The following is an 18,650-nucleotide window of genomic DNA, read 5'->3' on the forward strand; positions in this document are numbered from 1 at the left end:
TCCTCGTCCTACGGCTCTGCCCTGGCTCGGCTCGGCCCGGCCCCGGGCCCCCATGGCAGCCCCCATAAATACCTCTCTGGCCTCGGATCGGGTTCCTGCTATATTTGGAAATGAGGGAAGGACCAACAAGGGGAGGGGAAGGGAGGGAGCGAGGATGCCTGGGTCCCAGGCAGGCTGGGGGGTGGAGCGAGGGCAAAGCTGGGAGGCAGGTATTCCCCTGAGAGCGCCCCATCCCCCAAGCACAGTGTTGGGGGTCCAGGCTCCTCAAGAATGCTTTGGGGTCACCGGTTCAGGGATGTCCCGGATGGGTCTCTTTCGCCTTGCCTACCCCTCCTTAGCCCCTTTTCTGTCACACTTCCCAGGTGGAGTGGGGAAGTGGTCCCCGGTAACCCATTTCTTGGACAGAGAAATCAAGGCATAGGGAGGTATTTGGGGTGGGTTTAACTTTTCCTCTGGGAGCCAGAGGGGTGCGAATGTCTGGGAAGGTGTGGGAAGCCAGAGCTGGGCGCTAATCCTGGGGATGACTGCAGAGCCAGCTGGATGGGGTCGGGGCTATTAATAATGTTCTGGCTTGGGACGGCCTACCCAGGGAATGTGCTGAGGCAGGACAGGCCTGGGCTCGGCTGCAATTCCATCCTCTTCTGCCTTGGAGGGGGCCGAGGGGTGGGCTCAGATAAAGGACTGCCCTCAGGGCACATCCAGTCCCGAGTCACATCTGGCAGCCTGTCCGGAAGGGAGAGATAAGACAGGACTGGCACTGGACAAATGCCACCCACGTTTGGGGCTGGAGACCAGTGAGCCTGGCGTCCATTTTGGGCCCAAATCATTAAAGAGCCAGCACCAGGAAAGCCACACTTACCCATGTCCCGTTTTTGGCAGGGTTACGAACCCAACAGGGCAGCGTGGAGAGAGCAGGCCTGGAACCAAGAAGACCTAACTTCAAATAGCGCCTCAGATGCATCCTAGACATATGACCCCAGGCAACCTACTTCACCCTATTGGCCTCAGTTTCCTCATCTGTAAAATGAAAATGGAGAGGGAGATGGCAAACCACTCCAGTGTATTTGCCAAGAAAACCTCAAATGGGACCACAGAGAATCAGACATGACTGAAACGAGTGAACAACCAAACCAGGCCAACAGACAAGGAGAAAACCGCCAAGAGTTATGTGGATTTTAGTAAAATATCTGAGGGCTTCTTAGGACACTTTGTGGATGAAGAACCTCGAGCAAGAACACAGCACAGACAGGTGCTGCCCGAAGGCCCGAAGAAGAGTCCCGTCATATGTCTGCTTGGAAGAAGGGATCTGTGTGCTTCTAAGCATCGGTGACCTGAAGGCATGCAGAGATGGCCTATTTGGCAGCCTTTCAGAGGACAAAACAAGGGGCTGAGGAAGGGGGATGGATGCCAGGACCCGGAAGGATTTTGGCAGGCCAGGAGGATGGACTACATTGACTAAAAAGAACTAGAATAGAAGGAAATGTCAACTTTTAGAGTTGGGGGCAGCCAATGAATTCCAGCAGTACAAGATGGTGGAGGATGGAGAAGGGGGCAAGAAGCAGGTTGTCTGAGAAAGGTCTGGGTGTTTGAGTGAACTGAAAACTGAAACAAGTCAGCAACAACAGGACAGCGTAGCCAAAAGAGGTAAATTGAGTTAAGAAAAATGGCAACTGGGGGTTGCAGAGTTGGCCTTGGAGTCAGGTTCCCTCAGATACTTATTGGCTGTTTATGACCCCAGCTTAACCTCAGCTTTCTCATCTGTAAAGTGAAGGGGCTAGACTTGGTAGCCCGGAGAGCTTCCAATGTTTCTTCCAGATGTCTACATTGTGCTAGGCAACAGGGCTACAAAAGTTCGACAGTCTCTGCCTTAAGGAGCTTACATTCTATTTAATTCCATTCAACGAGGGAAGCAAGAGTGCCTGGCACATAGTAGGTGCTCAATAAAGGTTTACTGATTGATCAATCTAGTGAGACTAACTCTGTGCTGAATAGTGGGTACCATATATAGTGGGAAGAGCATTGACATGCTGGAGATCATCTGGAGAGGGTAGAGTCTGATGATGGAGCAACTGAGGACGATGTTGTGTGTGAAGGAATAGATCTGCGTAGCCTGGAGGAGATTTTGGGAGATTCTGAAGGCTCTCTTCCATTATTTGAACATGTGGAGACTGGATTAAACTTGTTCTGTTTGGCATCAGGGGGCAAGAACTAGGAACAACTGATGTCAAGTCACAGGTTTAGGCTTAGTAAAAGAAAAACCCCTCTTCTGTTAATGCTGTAGGAATGGCTTGGTGTGTCCCAGTTCCCACAGTCTGTGAAGATCTAAAGCTGAAAGTCATGCAAAGGGTAAAGGAGGGGTGAGTGTGGTCGTGAGGATTCAACGTATTACTAAGGAAGATTCACGAATGCTATTGACTAACTGAGAAGTAGCTATCACATTCAAATAGAAACTGGGGCAGCTAAACATTTTGAATTTTGAACCTCAGGACTCTCTTTCCCAGCTTCCCATGTTCCTTCTTACACAATGTAGGGAGAATATAAATTTTGTGTAGCTCCACCCTCGCGCTCTCTTCCTGGAAATGCTCCTGGTGGAGGCCGGGTGAAGAGAGCAGCAGGGGAATTTTACTCAGGTGTTTTTTACTCAGGTTTTACTTTTGTTCCTTTTATCTTCTGCTTTGAAGGATTATTAATAAACTTTATAAAATATAATACTTGGAGTTGCTAGATATTAATTTAAACTTTACAATAAGGAACGCTGGGGCCTACCTATTGAAGTAGAAAACCACAGGTTAACATTATCTATGTTTTATTGTCTTTATTCATTTTGTTAAATATTTCCCAATTACATTTTAATCAGGTTCAGGCTGCACCTGAGTCTTATGAAGCTGGCAGGCAGTGTGTTTGATGCCTCTGGTCTAAAGGATGCCAATGTATGGAGTGAAAAGATGTTGGTTGCTCATTTGGTGAGAGCATATAATAACTGGAACACATATAGCACTTCACAATTTATAAAGCACTGCAAATCATTTGATCCTCATGACAACCCTGGGAGGAGGGAGCTAGTATTATTCCCATTTTACAAGGTATCAAGGGATAACAGATGGAATGATTCACTCATGTTCAGGCTATTTGTTGGTCTGTTTATTTAAACCCTTACCTACCTCCTGTCTTAGCATCAGTACTGTGTATTTGTTCCAAGGCAAAAGATTGGTAAGGGCCAGGCAATGGGGGTTAAGTGACTTGCCCAGGGTCACAAAGCTAGGAAGAGTCTGAGGCCAGATTTGAACCCAGTCTCTAGATCTGGTTCTCAGTTCACTGAGGCATCTAGCTTCCCCTTGTCCAGTAATATTAAGGGATCTGGAGAAAGATTCCTTCTCCCACCCCTTCCTCTGAAGGATATTGGATCTTCAGGCTAGGTTACTTTTGCATGTTTGTAGGGAAAGCCCAGATCAGTGAGATCACAAGACTTTAGAAATATTGCAGTAAGGGAAAGCATGCTAGCAATCATCCCAAATTCTTTTAAAGCAGAACAAAGAGGCTCCCCAGAACAGCAGTGACCTCCCTCTCCCTGGAGGTCTGTGGTGGCTGCTGCTAAGAGGACCAAAATGACATCACCCATGATGTCTCTTGCCTGGCGGCACATAAATTGGATTTCAGTGAGGCAGAATTCACAGTCATCAGCCTTACCCTTTCTTCTGTCATCCACATCCAGTAGCTGGACAAAAGTCAAGCTGGCCACCTGTAAAGAGCGTGAGACCACAGGTTTGGAGCTGGAAGGGAAGCTCTTTTTACCGATGAGTTCATACACATTTATTAAGCGCTTACTGCAATGAGGCTACACAGAAGGGCAAAAAAGTAGTTCCTGCTCCAGAGGAGCTCCTAGTTTAGTGGGGGAACCACTTGGAACCTTCTATGGACAAAGATCTGGCCAGCACTGGAGAGTGGACGGAAGGAAGGCAGCAGCGTTAAGGAGTGCAAAGGCTTTCCTAGGAGGTGATACTTGAAAGAAGCCTAGAGTCAGAGGCCTGGAGAGGACACTGACGTTGAGGACTCTCCTAAGACCCCACAGGTACAAAGTGGCAAGGATGGGATATGAACCCAAGGCCCTTGCCTCCAAATTGCGTCCAGGCTGGACCCGGTCTTCTTCGGGATCATTCCAGGCTGGAGATGCCATGACTTGGGGGACAGGGCCCCAGACGAGGGGGCTGAAAGGTGAGTGTGGACGCAGCTTGGCCTGGGAAGCCACCTCGGGTACGCACTCATTGGCTCATCCAGCCGACCAATCAGATCGCTGTGTCGTAGGTGCCCGCCGCGCATTGGGCCGCGCGGCAGCCCCGGGAACTCTGATTGGCTTGGACCTTAGTCGGCGCGGCGCCTGCGCGGCGGAAGGCGGAGCGAACCGGGCTGCGGCGGCGGTGACAGCGATAGCCACCGAGGCGACCGCGATAGCGGGTGGCAGGCCATGGGCGGCCTGTGGCCCGCAGGCGGCGGCCGGGGCCTGCAGCTGCCGCTGCCGCTGCTGCTGACGTCTCTCTGGGCGGTCGCCGTGGCGCTGGAGCTGGCCTACGTATTGGTGCACGGGCCCGGGCTGCCGGCTGCGGGGCCCCTGGCGCGGACGCTGCACATGCTGCTGGCTGCCTTCCAACTGCTCAACCTCTTGGGCAACGCGGTCCTCTTCCTGAGCCGGAACCCGGGCATTGGCGGTGTGCTGCTGGCTGGCCGCGCCGTGGGCCACGGCTGGGAGTGAGTGCGCGTGCGCATGAACGGGGGGAGGGGCGGTGTTCCAGGGTACCCCCCCCCAATCCCCTTCCTATTCTCTCCCGTTGTCCTCTGGGCCTGTCGTTGCCTAGGCGGGCCGCCCAGAGAAAGCTCTCCGTTCCGAGAGCGCCTCCTGCCCCTAGGCTGCGGCCTTCCCTGGAGGTGTCCCGGCCAAGGGCAGCCCCGGCCTTTACCTCCCATCCAGGCCGAGGGCGCCCTCCCTCTGAGCCCCGGCCACAGTGCCCCCCACTCTCAGGGGGATCCTTCTCGGAGCCTCCAAAGCGCAGCCAGTGCAGTGGGCAGCTTGGCCCAGGGACTTCTCATGTGTTCAGGCAGATCGCCTTAACCTTCTTTAGCCTCAGTTTCTTCATCCGTGAGAGGGGAAGAATGATGACGTGGCCCCACGGGGTGGACAATGAGATCACTAAGAGAAAAGGCATTTCCCCCTTTCAGCCACCTAGAAGGGCCAGCAGTGATGGTGCCCAGGAGGCAGTTATTCAGTCATTAAGCACCTGGCTGGTGCTGGGGATACAGAAGGCAAAGGACAGCCCCCAGGACCTCAAGCTTGAGTAGCTCAAGGCATGAGGAAGAAGGAGTTAGGGTTATCTGGGGCTCAAAATGGGGGAAGGGGAGGTGACTGAGAGGTAGGGGTGCTGCTGAGGAGGACCCGGAGGAACCCCCTGTTGTTGGGTCATTAGGGGACCTGTCACAAATTACTAAGCAAAGCTCCTTCCGCTTGCATGGTGGGTGGAGCGGGCCTTGGAGGCCGCCAGGTCTGGGGTGGAGTCTCGCTATGGACCCCAGATGTGGTCCAGGTGAGCCTTTCTCCCACCTCGTTTGCACATCTCTAAAATGGGGACCGTAATAACAGTGCGGGGTTCTTGGGAAGAGTACTCTGCAAGGCTTAAAGCTGCCAGCCATTGGCTGTTACCTCTCTTGGGCACCCCTTCCACCAGTCCTGCCTGCCAGGCAGAGGCTGCTTAAGGCTGCCCCCAGCCTGAGCAGGCCAGTCTGATGAGCCAGGCCAGCCTCAAGAGCTCAGTTCGGCATTGGGTCAAGCTTGAAGCTCTTCCAGCAGGGCAGGCCCACCAGAGCCCTTCAGGAAGGATGGCTTCAAGGGAAGCCTTGCGATCCTAGGTTTAGGGCTGGGCGGGCCCTAGAAGGCTGTGAGGCCCTGTCCAGATTCAGGGGTGGACTCTTACAGTTGAGGAAGGTTCATCAGGGATCAATGTAAATCCTTAAGTTTCTGTAAAAAATGAGCCACAAATTCAGATGAAGGGGGGCAGGACCGGAGTGGTTCACGTGGAAACCAGGAAGCCTTAGCAGGACTCTGGGATGTTGGGCTGTCTTCATTTCTGGGGGTCCCATTTTGGAAGGGCTGTCCAGAGGAGGGCCGAAGAGCCTAGGGTCCATGTCATAGATGGATGGGTCAGAGCCATTGGGCATGTTTGGCCTGGAAGAGAGAAGGCTCAGACGCCCTGTTAGTTGTCCTCAAATATCAGACAGCTTGTTTCATGGAAGAGACTCTGGCCTTGGACTAATTGGCCCTAGAGGGCAGAAGGAGAAGCCATGGGGGTAGTTGTAAGAGGCTGACTGAGGCTGTGACTGAGATGGGAGAGGTTGCCTTGGGAGCGATCGAGCAGACCCCTGCTCATCAGTCACCTTCATGGAGGCTGGAGTGGCCAGAGCCCCAAAGAAGTGTGGAGACGAGGGAGTGCCCGGAGACCTCACTGCCAAGTGTGGGGGCCTGAGCCGGGGGCTCCCTGATCTTGGATGAGGGATCAGAGATGCTGGGCGCCAAAGGTCTGAGGAGACTGTTGGACCAAGCCCTTTATTTTACAGAGGAGGAAACCGAGGGATGGAGATGGACAGCCCAGTACTTAAGCATCATGCAGGAGTCAAAGCCAGGTCTTCCGTGGAAGTGGGAAAGGCCTGCAGGAAAAGGACACAAGAGAACCAGGCCATACACCGCCTGGCGTGTGGAGCTGGACTTTGGTTTCAGGGAGAAACATCCCGAGAGGGAGGCAGCCATGGGGAGGCCTCCCTCTAAGACAAATCGAGCCATACTGACCTCATGCGCTTCTGGCAAGTGGAGGAGGAGGGCCTGGGGACAGAGTCGGCCTCCATCTTGTGGAGAAGGGGGGAATGTGGCCTGGTTGACAATCTGATTTGGACCTGGCCGAATCCAAAGAGGACTCATTGCTGGTTCTCTGGTGACCAGAGTGCCCCAAGGCGTAGCAAATGTATAGGCTAAGCAAACCCAAGAGATCTTGATCAGCCTCTGGCCCAGGGGCTGAATCCCCTCCTCTGCCAGGACTCAAGGGGGCAGAAGCAGCATTAGCCAGCACCTCTTGGAAAAGGTCAGGGGCTCTCAATGGACGGCCAGCTTTCTAGGAGTTCTCTGGGCTTGGGCTTTATTGGGGAAGGGAAGGGAGAGCATTAGGGGCTGGGCCAGGGGAGCGGGAGCGGGAGTCCTCGCTGCCTTCTGCCCTCATTCGACCTCCTGCAGAGCACAGGTTCGGTTTGGGGCCAGTTCAGTTCAGTGAGTGTCCAGAGGAGGCCGAAGGGCCGGAGTCATCTGAAGATGGCTGGTTAAGGCCTGAGGAAAGTTGGGGAATGTGCTAGCTGGCTTTGAGCATTTGAAGGGATATCCAGTGGAAGAGATTGGATCCCAGAACCAGGAGCAGATCCGTCCAGCTGCCTCTAGGAAGCCCTGCGGGTGCCAGGCCCTGGGCTGGGCCCCGGGACGTCCCTGCTGGGGGTGCTGCAGAAGGCACAGAGGGAACTAGCGGCTGCTGAGGGGCTTTTCAGCTCCAAAATTCTTATTTTGGCCTTGGCCAGTGGCCAGTTTGAATGCTAGGGATGAGGGGGATGGAGCAGGTGGGAAGCCCTTGGGCTGAGCTCGTCCCTTCTGTTGGCATCCTCCAGGTGGACCCCTCAGAATGGGGCCGATGATGGTGGCAGCACGAGCTGTGGCAGTCCTTTGCTTTTTCTCTCCCTCACCTCCTGGAGCCAGGCTGGGCAAGACTTGCTCTTCTCAGGGACCGGTTGTTTTCCAGGGGGCCTCCCTGGCATGGCGGACGTGCTGTCCGTGATTGTGCCTGAACGGAACTCTTTTTTAATCAGAAAAATGTTAAGCCCTGACTTTCTGTCTTCGACCCAGTTCTGTGTAGTGGTTCTGAGGCAGGAGATGTAAGGGCTCGGCCATGGGGGTTCCGTGACCCGCCCAGGGTCATCCAGGCCTGGCTCTAGCCGCCCCAACTCCAGGGCAGCCTCGGTGAGGCTCCGGGCCCTGAGGCTCCGGAGAGCCACACGTGCTCCCCGGAGCTTTGTCAGTCTGGAGGCCTTCCCTGGGACGGGCCCTCGGCCTCGGCCCTCTCCTGTTCCTCATCTCAGGTGAAGCCCAGGCCGCAGGCGGGGCCCTTCCTACTGGCTCCGCTCGGTGCCCCTGGGGTGGGCCCTCGGGCCAGTCATGAGGCCTCTGGGCCCTTGTTTCCCCAGCTGGACTTGAATGCAGTGACCCCTGCTTCATGGACAGTCCCAGGCCCGGAGGGGAAAGCAGAGCAGAGTCCCACAGGAGCCGGGAGGAGCCTAGAAGAGGTCAATGGAAAGCCGAGTCATCAGGGCCGCGGGAGGGGGCCTTTGGGACCTTCCCCGTCGGCCTGGCTTCCTGCTGTCTTTCTGGGAGTGATGGGGCCGCGTGCAGGACTCGGGAGTCCAGAGACCTGGGTTCGATTTCTGACTGACATTGTGTGATACCGGCAAATCCTTGAGCCATTCTGCGCCCCGGGTTCCTCCACTGTAAACCAGGCCTAATCTACCCTGCTGCCTGCCTTGGGAGTGGGTAGGGGGCCCTCGCTCGGGCTGGCTGTGTGACCTTGGGCAAGTCACTTCAGCCCTGTGTACCCAAGCTACACAAGAGGCGGCTGGGAGGCGGGTGAAGGCCTCCCTCCCAGAGAAGGGACTTGGGAGGGGGCCGGGAACAAGGCGCCACCCGACCGGCCTCTAAGGGTGGCCAAGCGTGGCAGGGGGCGGGGAGCCGGGCTCCATCTCGCCTTCCTCTGTCTTGCAGTTACTGCTACCAGTGCCAGAGCCAGGTGCCCCCGCGCAGCGGGCACTGCCCAGCCTGCAGGGTCTGCGTCCTCCGGAGGGACCACCACTGTATGCTGCTGGGGCGCTGCGTGGGCTTCAGCAACTACCGGCCCTTCCTGTGCCTCCTGCTCCACGGCCTGGGCCTCCTGCTCCACGTCACGGCCCTGCTGGGCCCGGCTCTGGCCGCCGTGCTGCGGGCCCACTCGCCCCCCCACGCCCTGACGGTGCTGCTGCTGCCCTGGCTCATGCTGGTCACTGGTGAGGGGGCGGGGCTCGGCAAGGGGCAGGGCGGGGTCCCCAGGGTAGCCCCCGCGCTCACCGCAGCCCCTCTGCTCCCCCAGGCGGCATCACCCTGGGCCAGTTCGCCCTGACCTTCGTGGCAGACACGTGTGTGGCCGGCGCTCTGCTCTGTGGCGCCGGGCTGCTCTTCCACGGGCGGCTGCTGCTGAGGGGCCAGACCACCCGCGAGTGGGCCCACGACCTGCGCCTCTACGACCTGGGCCCCCGGCACAACCTGCGGGCCGCCCTGGGCTCCCGCTGGGCCCTGGTGTGGCTCTGGCCCTTCCTGGCCTCTCCGCTGCCTGGGGATGGGATCACTTTCCAGACGACCCAAGACTGAGGAGGAAGCCAGGCCCAGGGGCCCGGGCGGGCCCGGCGGCCTGAGCTCTCCAGGTTCGGGGGCCCTGTGGATTCGTCCCCAGCCCGAGGGGCTGCTCCCTCTCCCCTTGTCTTCGTCTACGTTCCGCTTGGGGGTTTGTCAGGCCTGCTGGGGGGGAGCCCGCCCGCCCGGCATCGGCGGCATCCCTGATGCTGTGCGATGGTCGGGCCGTTCAGGCCGATTCTCTGTTTAGAGCCAGGCCGGAGAGCAGGACTTGAACCCGTGTCCATTGGGGCGGGGACGGGCCCTCATTGCACAGTCCAGGAGAAGGGGCTTTTGTGATTTCTGATTCACAGATGAAATGGGCTCAGAGAGGTCTGGGGACTGGCGGAGGCCGCCCAGCCCAGCTTCCTGAAGCAGGAGCCACGCGGGGGCCTCCTCTGCCCTCGGGGAGTGACCGCTGCCAGGACTGGGAGGAGGAGGAGGAGGAGAGCGCCTGGCGATGTGTCGGGCCTCGGACCTGGGCACGAGGCCTCCATCCTGCCCTGAAGGCCAGGCCCAGCCTCTCCGATGTGTGGCTTCGAGGCCCAGGTCAGCGTCTCCCCATCATGAGTGCCCCACCTCCCTGTGCTTGCTGGGGGGGAGGGGGGCAGCCAGGGTGCATTGTGGGAATGAGTGAGCCACGCTGACTCGTCTCGGGGCTCCATGCCGGAGCTCGCTCCGCTCCCCTCCCCTGTGGGTCTGCCCTGTGACAAGGCGTCATTTGGTTGTGGAAACTGGGAGAAGAGGCCGGGCGGCCGGGCCACCTCGCCACCTCCGCCTGGTTCTCGAGCGTCTGTTGAGCCTAGGCCTGGCGGAAGGCGTTTGCACAGACGTGTGTGTCTCCAGTCACCCCCTTGTAGGTGAAACCCCCCTCTGTTTCCGGTCCCTGGGGGAGGGGCGCCTCTTCCTGACCCCCCCCCCCCAGTCCCCATCTTTCCTCCACTAGAAATCCGTTGCCTAACGTGTCGTGGCCCTGCTGGCCTTCTTGGAGTGTTTCCAATGTGTAACGTCCGTCCCCCGTGTTTGGGCTCCAGCCTTCTGCCCAGGAAGGGGCTGCTCCCGCTCCCGATGTGTCCGGCAATTGGCATGCATTGCTTAATAAATGGAAACCTTTGGAAGCTCAAATCTGTTTTCTCAGTCATTTGGTGCCCCTCCCCCCGCAGCCGGGCTGTTTGGGGGGGGGGGCAAGACCCGCCTTGAGTAATTGGATTTGTGCGGGCCCTGTGGAGACCAGGCCTCCCTGAGCGGGGCGCCTCGTCTGGGAGGGAGGGGGTGTGGGCAGGCAGCCCCCCCTGCTCCCCAGGGCTTTCCTGCACCACCCAGGCCGGGCCGGGGGCCTTCTGGTGCCTGTTTCTCTGCAGCGGGGTCCCCAAGGCGGCCTGAGCAGAGGCTGAGGGCCCTGAGCCCGGGGCCGGCTCTCCGCTGTGCTCTGCCATCCCGGTCTTGGCCTCTGGCCGCCATCATTCCCTCAGACAAGGCGGGAGAGCCCGAGAGGATGCTTTGTGGCCTGGAAGGTGGGTGCTGCGACCGTCCCGGGGAACAGGGTTAAGGGGCTGCGTCTGCGCCCCCCCGTGTCCCCGACACCGCCGAGGAGGGCGAGGGGGCTCTGCGCTCCCATGAACCAGGGCCACACGCGCTTGTCTGCTGGCCTTGCGACACGTCTTTATTGGGTTGGTGTCTGGCCGCCCCCCCGGACCCTCCCCCTCGGGTGGAGGCGGCTCCGGGGCGCAGGGAGCCACGGGGGGGCTTCCGGCCTGCCCCGCAGAGGCTGCCCTCCCTCTACGGGGAAGGGAGCCCTCGCAGGCGAGCCTCCGCCGCCCCACTGGCAGGGGCCGCCCATCCCCGAGGAGTGCCCGTGTGGGCACGGCTCAGGCCGCCACCAGCCCCTCGCTCACGGGCATGTTGATGTGGGCGCTGAGCAGGGGGGCGCTCTGGCCCTCTCGAAGCACCAGCACCTGGGGGGGAGAAGCCCCGCGGCGGGTCAGCTGCGGGGAGGGGCGAGCGGCCGGCCACGGCCCACCCCGAGCTCTGCCGCCCGCCTGCCTCCGGCCGACCCACCTTGATGATGTCCGAGATGCCTTTGTCACTGAGACACTCCACAAAGGTCTCCATGGGGTAGCTGAGCCCCGGCACCAGCATGGGGACCTGGGGGGGGGGAGGATTCTGGAGGTCCTGCCCGGGGCTCCCCAGAGCAGGGGGCGGAGGGCCAGGAGCCCTGGCCGGGCCTCACCTTGAAGAAGGCCCGGGGCAGGGCGTACAGGGACTCGTTGTACAGGAAGGAGACCAGCAGGCCCACGGCCGGGCGCACGGCGGACGTGTTCTGGAGGTGGAGCGTCAGCTTGAAGGTGGGCCCCAAGCCCTGAACCTGGGGGAGGCGAGAGGAGGGCCCGCTGCGAGCCGAGCCGGCAAGGTGGGCCGCCTCGGGGCTAGAGCTCCTGGCCCGCCCACTGGGAGGCTTTCCTTGACCTCCGGGCAATTCCGGCCTCCTGCGCCTCCCTCCCTCCTCCACATCCTCGAATGTCCGGCATCGACTCCAGCCTCGGCTGCCCCCGAGCATCACGGGGGCCTCGAGGCCTCCCTCCCCGAGGAGCCTCATGACCTGTGAGCGTGCCTAGAAAGGGAGGCCCGAAAGATCGGATCATCCCCATTTTACAGATGTGGCTCTGAGAGGGTGGCAAGCGGCCCTCGGGTCACCCAGCGCTGCTTTCCCTGCAGCTGTCAGCCTCCCCCACCCCCAGCCGCCCCAAGAAGCATCTCCCAGGCAGAAGAGCAGGAAGGACCAGGCCATGGGGGTCCAGTGACTTGTCCAGGGTCCGCGGCCAGATTTGAACCCAGGACCTCCCGTCTCCCGAACTGACTGCCTCTGAGTCACTAACAAATCCTCAGGACGGGCCTCCCCAGCCCATGATTTCGCCCACGCAGCTCTCGGCGGGGACTTGCTCAGGTGACCTCTCCGGCCTCGGCCTTCACCCGGGGGGCCTCCTACTTGTGGCCGCCTCTGGGGGTTCCTGGGGTCCCCCCTGCTCACCACAGCATGCAGCTTGAGGGGCTCCCGGAGGGTGGCGGACACGGGGTTCAGGCTGGACTCCAGAGCCTGCACGTAGGCGCGAGCCGCCCGCAGCCGCAGCAGGTACAGGTCCGTCTGGAAGGCTCGGTGCATGGCTGTGGGGGGGATGACGGCATCAGGACGGGCGGCTGGTTTGGGGGGCTCATGGGCCCGAGCGGTGGGGGGGGGAGGCACCCCTCCCCCAGCGAGCCTCACCAGTGCCCGCCTCTCGCTCCCGCAGCGTCTGGTCCACATACAGTCGGGTCTTCCGGGGCACGTTGAGCCTCAGGGCCTGGGCTGGGGGGGGGCCTGCCTCACCGGCCCCTTCCCCAAACACTGCCGTCCGCTTCAGAATCTTGATCACCAGGCCGCCGCCTAGCGGAGGTGGGGTGAGCCCTGGCCCCCCTCCCCCCGTCTCCCCCTCCCCACACTCGGCCTCCGGGGCCTCCCCAACCCCAGGCTTGGCTCCTCCTGACCTTGAGTCGTCATGATCAGGGTGTTGTCCTCGCGCCCATAGCGGCCAAAGCAGAGGCTGGTCACAGCGTCCTGGGGGCGAGGAGAGAGCGAGGACAGCGGGGGAGGGGCTTCGTGTGAATCATGAGGGGATGGGGGGCTCACGGGGAATGGGGGGCTGAGAGCACGGGGTAGTGGGGGGCTCACGGGGAATGGGGGGCTGAGCATGGGGCAGTGGGGGGCTGAGCACGGGACAGTGGGGGGCTGAGCATGGGGCAGTGGGGCACTCACGGGGAATGGAGGCTGAGAGCACAGGGCAGTGGGGGGCTCACGGGGAATGGGGGTGAGAGCACGGGGCAGTGGGGGGCTCACGGGGAATGGGGGGCTGAGAGCACGGGGCAGTGGGGGGCTCACGGGGAATGGGGGGCTGAGCACGGGACAGTGGGGGGCTGAGCATGGGGCAGTGGGGGGCTGAGCACGGGACAGTGGGGGGCTGAGCATGGGGCAGTGGGGCACTCACGGGGAATGGGGGCTGAGAGCACAGGGCAGTGGGGGGCTCACGGGGAATGGGGGGCTGAGCACGGGGCAGTGGGGGGCTCACGGGGAATGGGGGTGAGAGCACGGGGCAGTGGGGGGCTCACGGGGAATGGGGGCAGCAGCTAGAGGGCTCACAGGGGTGTGGATGATGTTGAGAAGGGCCTTATCTCGGTAAATGCGCATCTCCCCGTTGGCCAGTCCCGCCATGACAGCCTGCAGACCCCGGGAGCGCTGCTCCAGGAGGCTCATGGTCAGGATGGGGGCTGGCATGGGCACCGTCCACAGCTTCTTGCCCTGTGGGGGGTTCAGGGCGTCAGGGGGGCCTGGGGATGACCCTGGGAACTTGGCAGAGGGAGGAAGAGAATGTTCCGGGGTTCGGGGGGACCAGCTTTGGCCTGAGGTCAGCACCTTGTGGGTGAAGCTGTGTAGCATGTCCTGGGTGCTGCCCACCACCAGGGTCTTGTGGATCCGAACGAGCCCCACAGGCTGGGCACTCAGCTCGATGCAGTATTTGGGGCGCTTGGAGTCCCTGCAGAAAAACGGGCATCGGACACCGGAAGGCTCCCTCCTCACTTCCCAGGTTCCTCCTCCCTTAGCCTCAGCCTCCTTCCCCCTTCAAGGCCCCCAAAGGGGCCCCGTCCCCGGCTGGACGCTGGTACCTTCTTAGGATGTAGATGTTGCCGTCCCGGCAGGCGGCTGTGAGCCAGAACTCCACATCGAACTGCCCAGAGGCCTCCAGGAACGCCGGGACGCTGGGCAGGTTCATCTGGAGGGAGGCAAAGGCCCGGAGGTCTTGCCTGGCCCTCAGGGGCCTCCCCCATGGGGTCATCCTGAGGCAGGGCCCCCCCAGCTGACCTTTGCCAGGACAGTGAAGGCCTCGGGGTCCAGCACCAGGAGCTCCCTGTTCTCTGTCCCCAGCACCAGGCAGGACACGGCGTCCTCATCCGCCAGGTTCTTCTTCAGGATGGTCATGGTGGTGATGACGGTCTGGGGGCCAAGGAGCCATGGGGGTCAGCCCAAGGCCGGGCAAGGGAAGAGCGGGGATGGGGGACGTGGGCACGTCTATACCTGTCTCTTGATGGGGTGAGTCTTGTGCTGAGTGACGAAGGCCTCCATTTCTCCCAGCTCCAGATTTAGGAACCTAAATGTCAAGCGCCAGGCCAATGCCCCCTGGGAGCCCTGGGAGCAGCGGGTGTGCCCTGGGGGCCTGAGGCATGCCCTCCCCACATAGCCTGCCCTTCCCCCAAGTGAAGTCTCTTCAGGGAATGACGCAGGGGTCCCCCCCCCCCCATGGGAGTGATGCTAAGCTTGGATATCTCAGAAGCGCACGGGTGACCCATGCTGAACCGCCTGGAGCTGAAAGGAGGGCCCCCTCCGTCCACCTGCCTTTGCCCCAACTGTTCCCCAGCGGGGAGGGTCCTCTCCTCCCTGGCCCTGAAAGCCCCCCTCCCCGAGCCTCTGCATCTTGCTGCTGGCTGACCACCCCCTCCCCCGAGAGCGGCTTCACTCTGATGCTCCTCCCGGCAGCCCTCGAAGGGGCACAAAACAAGACGAGAGCCGCCGAGCCGCCGTGGGCCTCCCGGAAGTGAAGGGATTTGCTGTGGGACTGGCCGCGCGTCCCCCTCTGTCCACTCTCCCTAGACTCGGAGCTGCTGGACGTCCCCTCGGGCCAGGCCAGGGGTTCTGTGCTTTGACCCCCAAGTGGAGCCCAGGCTCTACACACAGTAGGAGCTTTCCAGAGGTTTGTGGTTGGGCTCACCTGAGGGACTGCACAGACAGGGGCACCTCGGCCTTCTCCCTGTAAAGAGACGATGAGCAGATTTGGGAGGGACAGACGGGGAACAGAGGAAGACTGGGGAGGAGGCAGCTTTCTCACCTGATCCCCTCCAGCATCTCCTTTAGGGTCAAAGGGTCAATCCGGTCCTGTACCAAAAGGAAGGTCCCACAATGCAATGCAGCCTTCTGTCCACAAGCCCTGCCCCCCACTCTACCAGGGTCCGCCCTGTGTGTTCCTAACCTCCAAACACCGGGCCTGCCCTCTCCTTTACAAGGCCTTTTCTGCTGTCCCATCTTTCCTCCTCGGCTCTCACCCCCTGCCTACAACCTCCCTTTTCATCCAAAGCATTCACTTCCCTCAGGGTAGAAGATGTCTCCCCAGCCTAGAACGGGCCCTCCAAAGGGCACAACTAGCACCTGCTGCCCCACCCCAGGCTATTCTGCTGGGAAAGGTGAGGAAGAGGGCAAGCAAGTAGCCCAAGTCAGAGAAGCCGAGGGCTGTGGCTAACAGGAGAGAATTTGAAAAGGAGGCTGAGGCTGCTCCTTCCGAGGCCCCCCCATACTTACTGTCACACTCAGGAATGCTCACACACTCGGGCACACACACGTGCACACAGAAGGTCAGCTGCTTGAGGGCAGGGACTATTCCTGCTCTTGGTCCAGTGTGGTGAATGGAATTAAATGGAAGGAATAACCAAGCGGGGGCCTCTCCTTCTTTAGTTCCAGCTCCCTTCTGGACCCCCCCCCCCCAATCCACCTGCGCGTCCCGCTCTCCTCCCACCTCCTTTGCTTGGTTCCAGAGATCCTGCTCCAGGGGGTTGGAAGGCAGGGGAGGCAAGCTGAATTTGAAGTAGGGCCGAAGGTTCTTGTACACATAGACGCAGGGGCCCGAGGCCAGTGCCAGCGCCGGGGTTCGAGGCTCGTGGGGGTCCATGAGAAAAGCGGTGGCGGCGGAGGGCAGGGAGGGCAGGGGGCTCTCGGTCAGCACCGACGGGCCCTTGAGCACCTTTAGCCGTGGCTGCCGCCCGTTGGGGCCTAGGTCTCCCACTACCAGCTATGAGGAAAAGGGTCAGGTAATAAAGATGTAGAGCATAGGCGCTTTCCCTGTGCCTGGCTGCTGGAACCCCCCCATGAGTCACCTTCTCCAGCTGACTTTTGTGTTTGCTGAGTGCCAGGTGGAGCACTAACACTTTTTCATGTACTCGAGGGCCTTTGAGCCTTTGCGCTGACCCTGTGTGTGTGTGTGTGTGTGTGTGTGTGTGTGTGTGTGGTGATCGGGGCTGTTTCTGAGCTTACTGGACTTTACTCACAAAGGGAAGGACTCCTGTGTAGGGCCCCCTCCAACTCCTTCTCTAGTGGTGAAACTCCGAGCACCTCACCGAGGTAGGCAGGCTGGCCTGTGGGGCTAGCACATGCTGCCTTCTCTCCCTGCCATGCCTGGCGACCTTCGGAGTTCAAATTCCCGGGAAGGTTTCTGCAGCTTCTTGGGGCCTGCCCAGGAGCCTTGGGCTAATCCTACATCCTGCCTGATGGCAAATACTTCTTGAGGGACCAGGAGGCTCAAGGCTTCCCCCTCTAATCCCCTGAGCTGCTCATGCTCACCTTGTACTCGCCATCCCCATGGAGATCAGCAAGAGCTGGAAGACACAGAGTGGCCCATGAGCAGCCCCAGCCCTGGAGCCGAGAGCCAAGCTGACTGCCCTGCTCCTCCCCACTCTCCCAGGACCATAAAGCAAGCAGTGATGGAGACTCACCCAGGCATGCCGAGAAAGTGTGGATGTTGGCCATGGGGTCATAGTGGGCATCCAGCCATTTGGAATTGACTTCCACACTAGAGATGAAGGATGGAGCGAGGTCTCATGGAGGGGAGGGAAGGACCCCACCCGGTGTAGGGGGGGCACTGGGAGAGGGCAAAGCCAGAGTGCTGATGAATAGGACGATAGGGGTTTGCTGCATTGCCACTTTGTTACTAGTCTTTATTTTAACCCCTTTTCTTCCGCCTTAGAATCAATACTGTGCTTTGGTTCCAAGGCAGCAGAGCAGTAAGGGCTGGGCAGTGGGGGTTAAGTGACTCGCCCAGGGTCACCCAGCTAGGAAATCTCAGGTCCCATTTGAACCCAGGACCTCTTATTTCTAGACCTGACTAGCCCCTGAGCCACCTAGAAGCCTGGCACTGTTCCTATTCAAAGGCTCCAGGTCTAGTCTAGCGCCCTGAGGACTCACACTGCAGCGCGGCTGCCAACCTAAGACGCCGGCTCTACTCCGGCACTCCGTGAGAATACCACGCTGGCGTTTCCCTCCACGCTTTGCGCACTTGATTCTCACAGCGCCCCCCGGGAAGTCAATGCTACTCTTCACCCGATCTGATCTAACAGATGCAGCAACTTGCCCAGGTGACTTGTTCCGGTCCCATCCTCTCTCCCACCCGCTCAAGTAATTAATGATACGCGTGCCAAGGGGGAAGGGAGGCCCGGGAGTCCGCCACCCTTCCCCCCAGCCAGATGGATGGAGCTGGGGGGGGGGGCAGGAACCACTAGGGGTCAGGGGGTCACCTCTCGCCACGGCCACCGGGTTCCCCGCTCGCCGCCATCTTATCCACTGTTGCCCGGGACAACAGCGTATCCTCTCCGCCCCGCCCCGGTGTCCACCTATAGCGGTCCCCTCGGTGCCCGAAACAGCGCGCCAAGGTTCCGGGGAAAGGACGGTCATAAATGTGAGGGCCAGCTGGAGGCGACTGCGCCTGCGCCAACTCCTCCCTCCGCCCGAAAGGTCCCCATCCCTCCCGGGTTCCTTGAGGCTGAGAGGCGGCAGCTCTTTCGGTTCTGTAGCGCTGACGTGCCCTGCCCTGGCGGCTACGCTTTAAGCTCCCTCCCAGCCAGGACGTTCCGCGATGTCCTTGCGGACGGTGGGCCTGCCTCCAGTCCAGCCTACCCTTCGCGAACCCTGCAAGGGCTGGGCTTGCTCTCCTCTGCCAGGTCTCGGTCGGGGCCAGCAGCCTCCTCCATCATTATCCCTCGCTTCACGTCTGGCTACAATGTTGCCTCCCAGAACCCTTCGCGGATCCCCATCATCTGATGCCTCCCTCCGTCATTCATTTCCAGCTGCTTGTCTGCTGTCTCCCCCATTCGATTGGAAGCTCCTCAAAGGCAGGGGCTTGTCTTTTGCCTTTCCTTGTATGCCTAGCACTTTGCCTAGAGCCTGGGTTCGAATCTGGCCTCAATACTTTCTTCTGTGTGACCCCAGGCAAGTCTTTTAGCCTTAATCCCCCTAGGCCTTACAACTCTTGGAATGGGTACAAAATGGGTATAAAGACCAAATGCTCTGTGACTTGACATCCCTCCCAGCTCT

At 60.2% G+C, this 18,650-nt stretch overlaps 2 protein-coding genes across 7 annotated transcripts; one reads left to right on the forward strand and one right to left on the reverse strand.

The window, feature by feature from the left end:
* Window positions 1-4,360: 4,360 nt before the first annotated feature.
* ZDHHC24 (zinc finger DHHC-type containing 24) lies at window positions 4,361-10,615 on the forward strand. Of its 2 annotated transcripts, XR_472248.3 has the most exons (4): window positions 4,361-4,743; window positions 8,831-9,108; window positions 9,192-9,522; window positions 9,805-10,615. XR_472248.3 is itself a non-coding variant. In XM_007502666.3 (3 exons), the coding sequence occupies exons 1-3, from the start codon at window positions 4,463-4,465 to the stop codon at window positions 9,467-9,469; spliced, it is 837 nt and encodes a 278-aa protein (XP_007502728.1). In that variant the 5' UTR covers window positions 4,361-4,462; the 3' UTR covers window positions 9,470-10,615. The 2 variants fall into 2 exon arrangements, 1 of the variants encoding a protein (XP_007502728.1); XM_007502666.3 differs by having other exon boundaries at window positions 9,192-10,615.
* Window positions 10,616-11,130: 515 nt separating this feature from the next.
* On the reverse strand, window positions 11,131-18,616 carry BBS1 (Bardet-Biedl syndrome 1). 5 transcript variants are annotated; one of them, XM_056801284.1, is made up of 17 exons: window positions 17,855-18,616; window positions 17,057-17,133; window positions 16,905-16,939; window positions 16,084-16,356; window positions 15,403-15,449; window positions 15,286-15,324; window positions 14,595-14,667; window positions 14,382-14,513; window positions 14,186-14,292; window positions 13,935-14,055; window positions 13,662-13,820; window positions 13,013-13,082; window positions 12,753-12,911; window positions 12,519-12,652; window positions 11,721-11,855; window positions 11,549-11,635; window positions 11,131-11,445 (listed from the first exon to the last, which is right to left on the reverse strand). In XM_056801284.1, exons 1-17 carry the CDS (start codon window positions 17,890-17,892, stop codon window positions 11,359-11,361), a joined length of 1,773 nt encoding a protein of 590 aa, XP_056657262.1. In that variant the 5' UTR covers window positions 17,893-18,616; the 3' UTR covers window positions 11,131-11,358. The 5 variants fall into 5 exon arrangements, with proteins under 5 accessions (XP_056657262.1, XP_056657261.1, XP_056657263.1 ...); XM_056801283.1 differs by having other exon boundaries at window positions 11,721-12,101; XM_056801285.1 differs by lacking the exon at window positions 17,855-18,616 and adding an exon at window positions 17,526-17,817.
* Window positions 18,617-18,650: the final 34 nt, after the last annotated feature.

The sequence above is a fragment of the Monodelphis domestica genome, chromosome 6, assembly GCF_027887165.1.
Source record: "Monodelphis domestica isolate mMonDom1 chromosome 6, mMonDom1.pri, whole genome shotgun sequence".
NCBI classification, from domain to species: Eukaryota; Metazoa; Chordata; class Mammalia; order Didelphimorphia; family Didelphidae; genus Monodelphis; species Monodelphis domestica.

Coding starts and splice junctions, on each gene's coding strand:
- ZDHHC24 (XM_007502666.3), top strand. CDS start 4,463: ATGGGCGGCCTGTGGCCCGCAGGCGGCGGCCGGGGCCTGCAGCTGCCG. Junction 4,744..8,830: donor GCCGTGGGCCACGGCTGGGA/GTGAGTGCGCGT, acceptor TCTGTCTTGCAG/TTACTGCTACCAGTGCCAGA. Junction 9,109..9,191: donor CTGGCTCATGCTGGTCACTG/GTGAGGGGGCGG, acceptor CTGCTCCCCCAG/GCGGCATCACCCTGGGCCAG.
- BBS1 (XM_056801283.1), bottom strand. CDS start 17,892: ATGGCGGCGAGCGGGGAACCCGGTGGCCGTGGCGAGAG. Junction 14,514..14,594: donor CTCACCCCATCAAGAGACAG/GTATAGACGTGC, acceptor CTTGGCCCCCAG/ACCGTCATCACCACCATGAC. Junction 13,083..13,661: donor TCAACATCATCCACACCCCT/GTGAGCCCTCTA, acceptor CCTCGCCCCCAG/GACGCTGTGACCAGCCTCTG.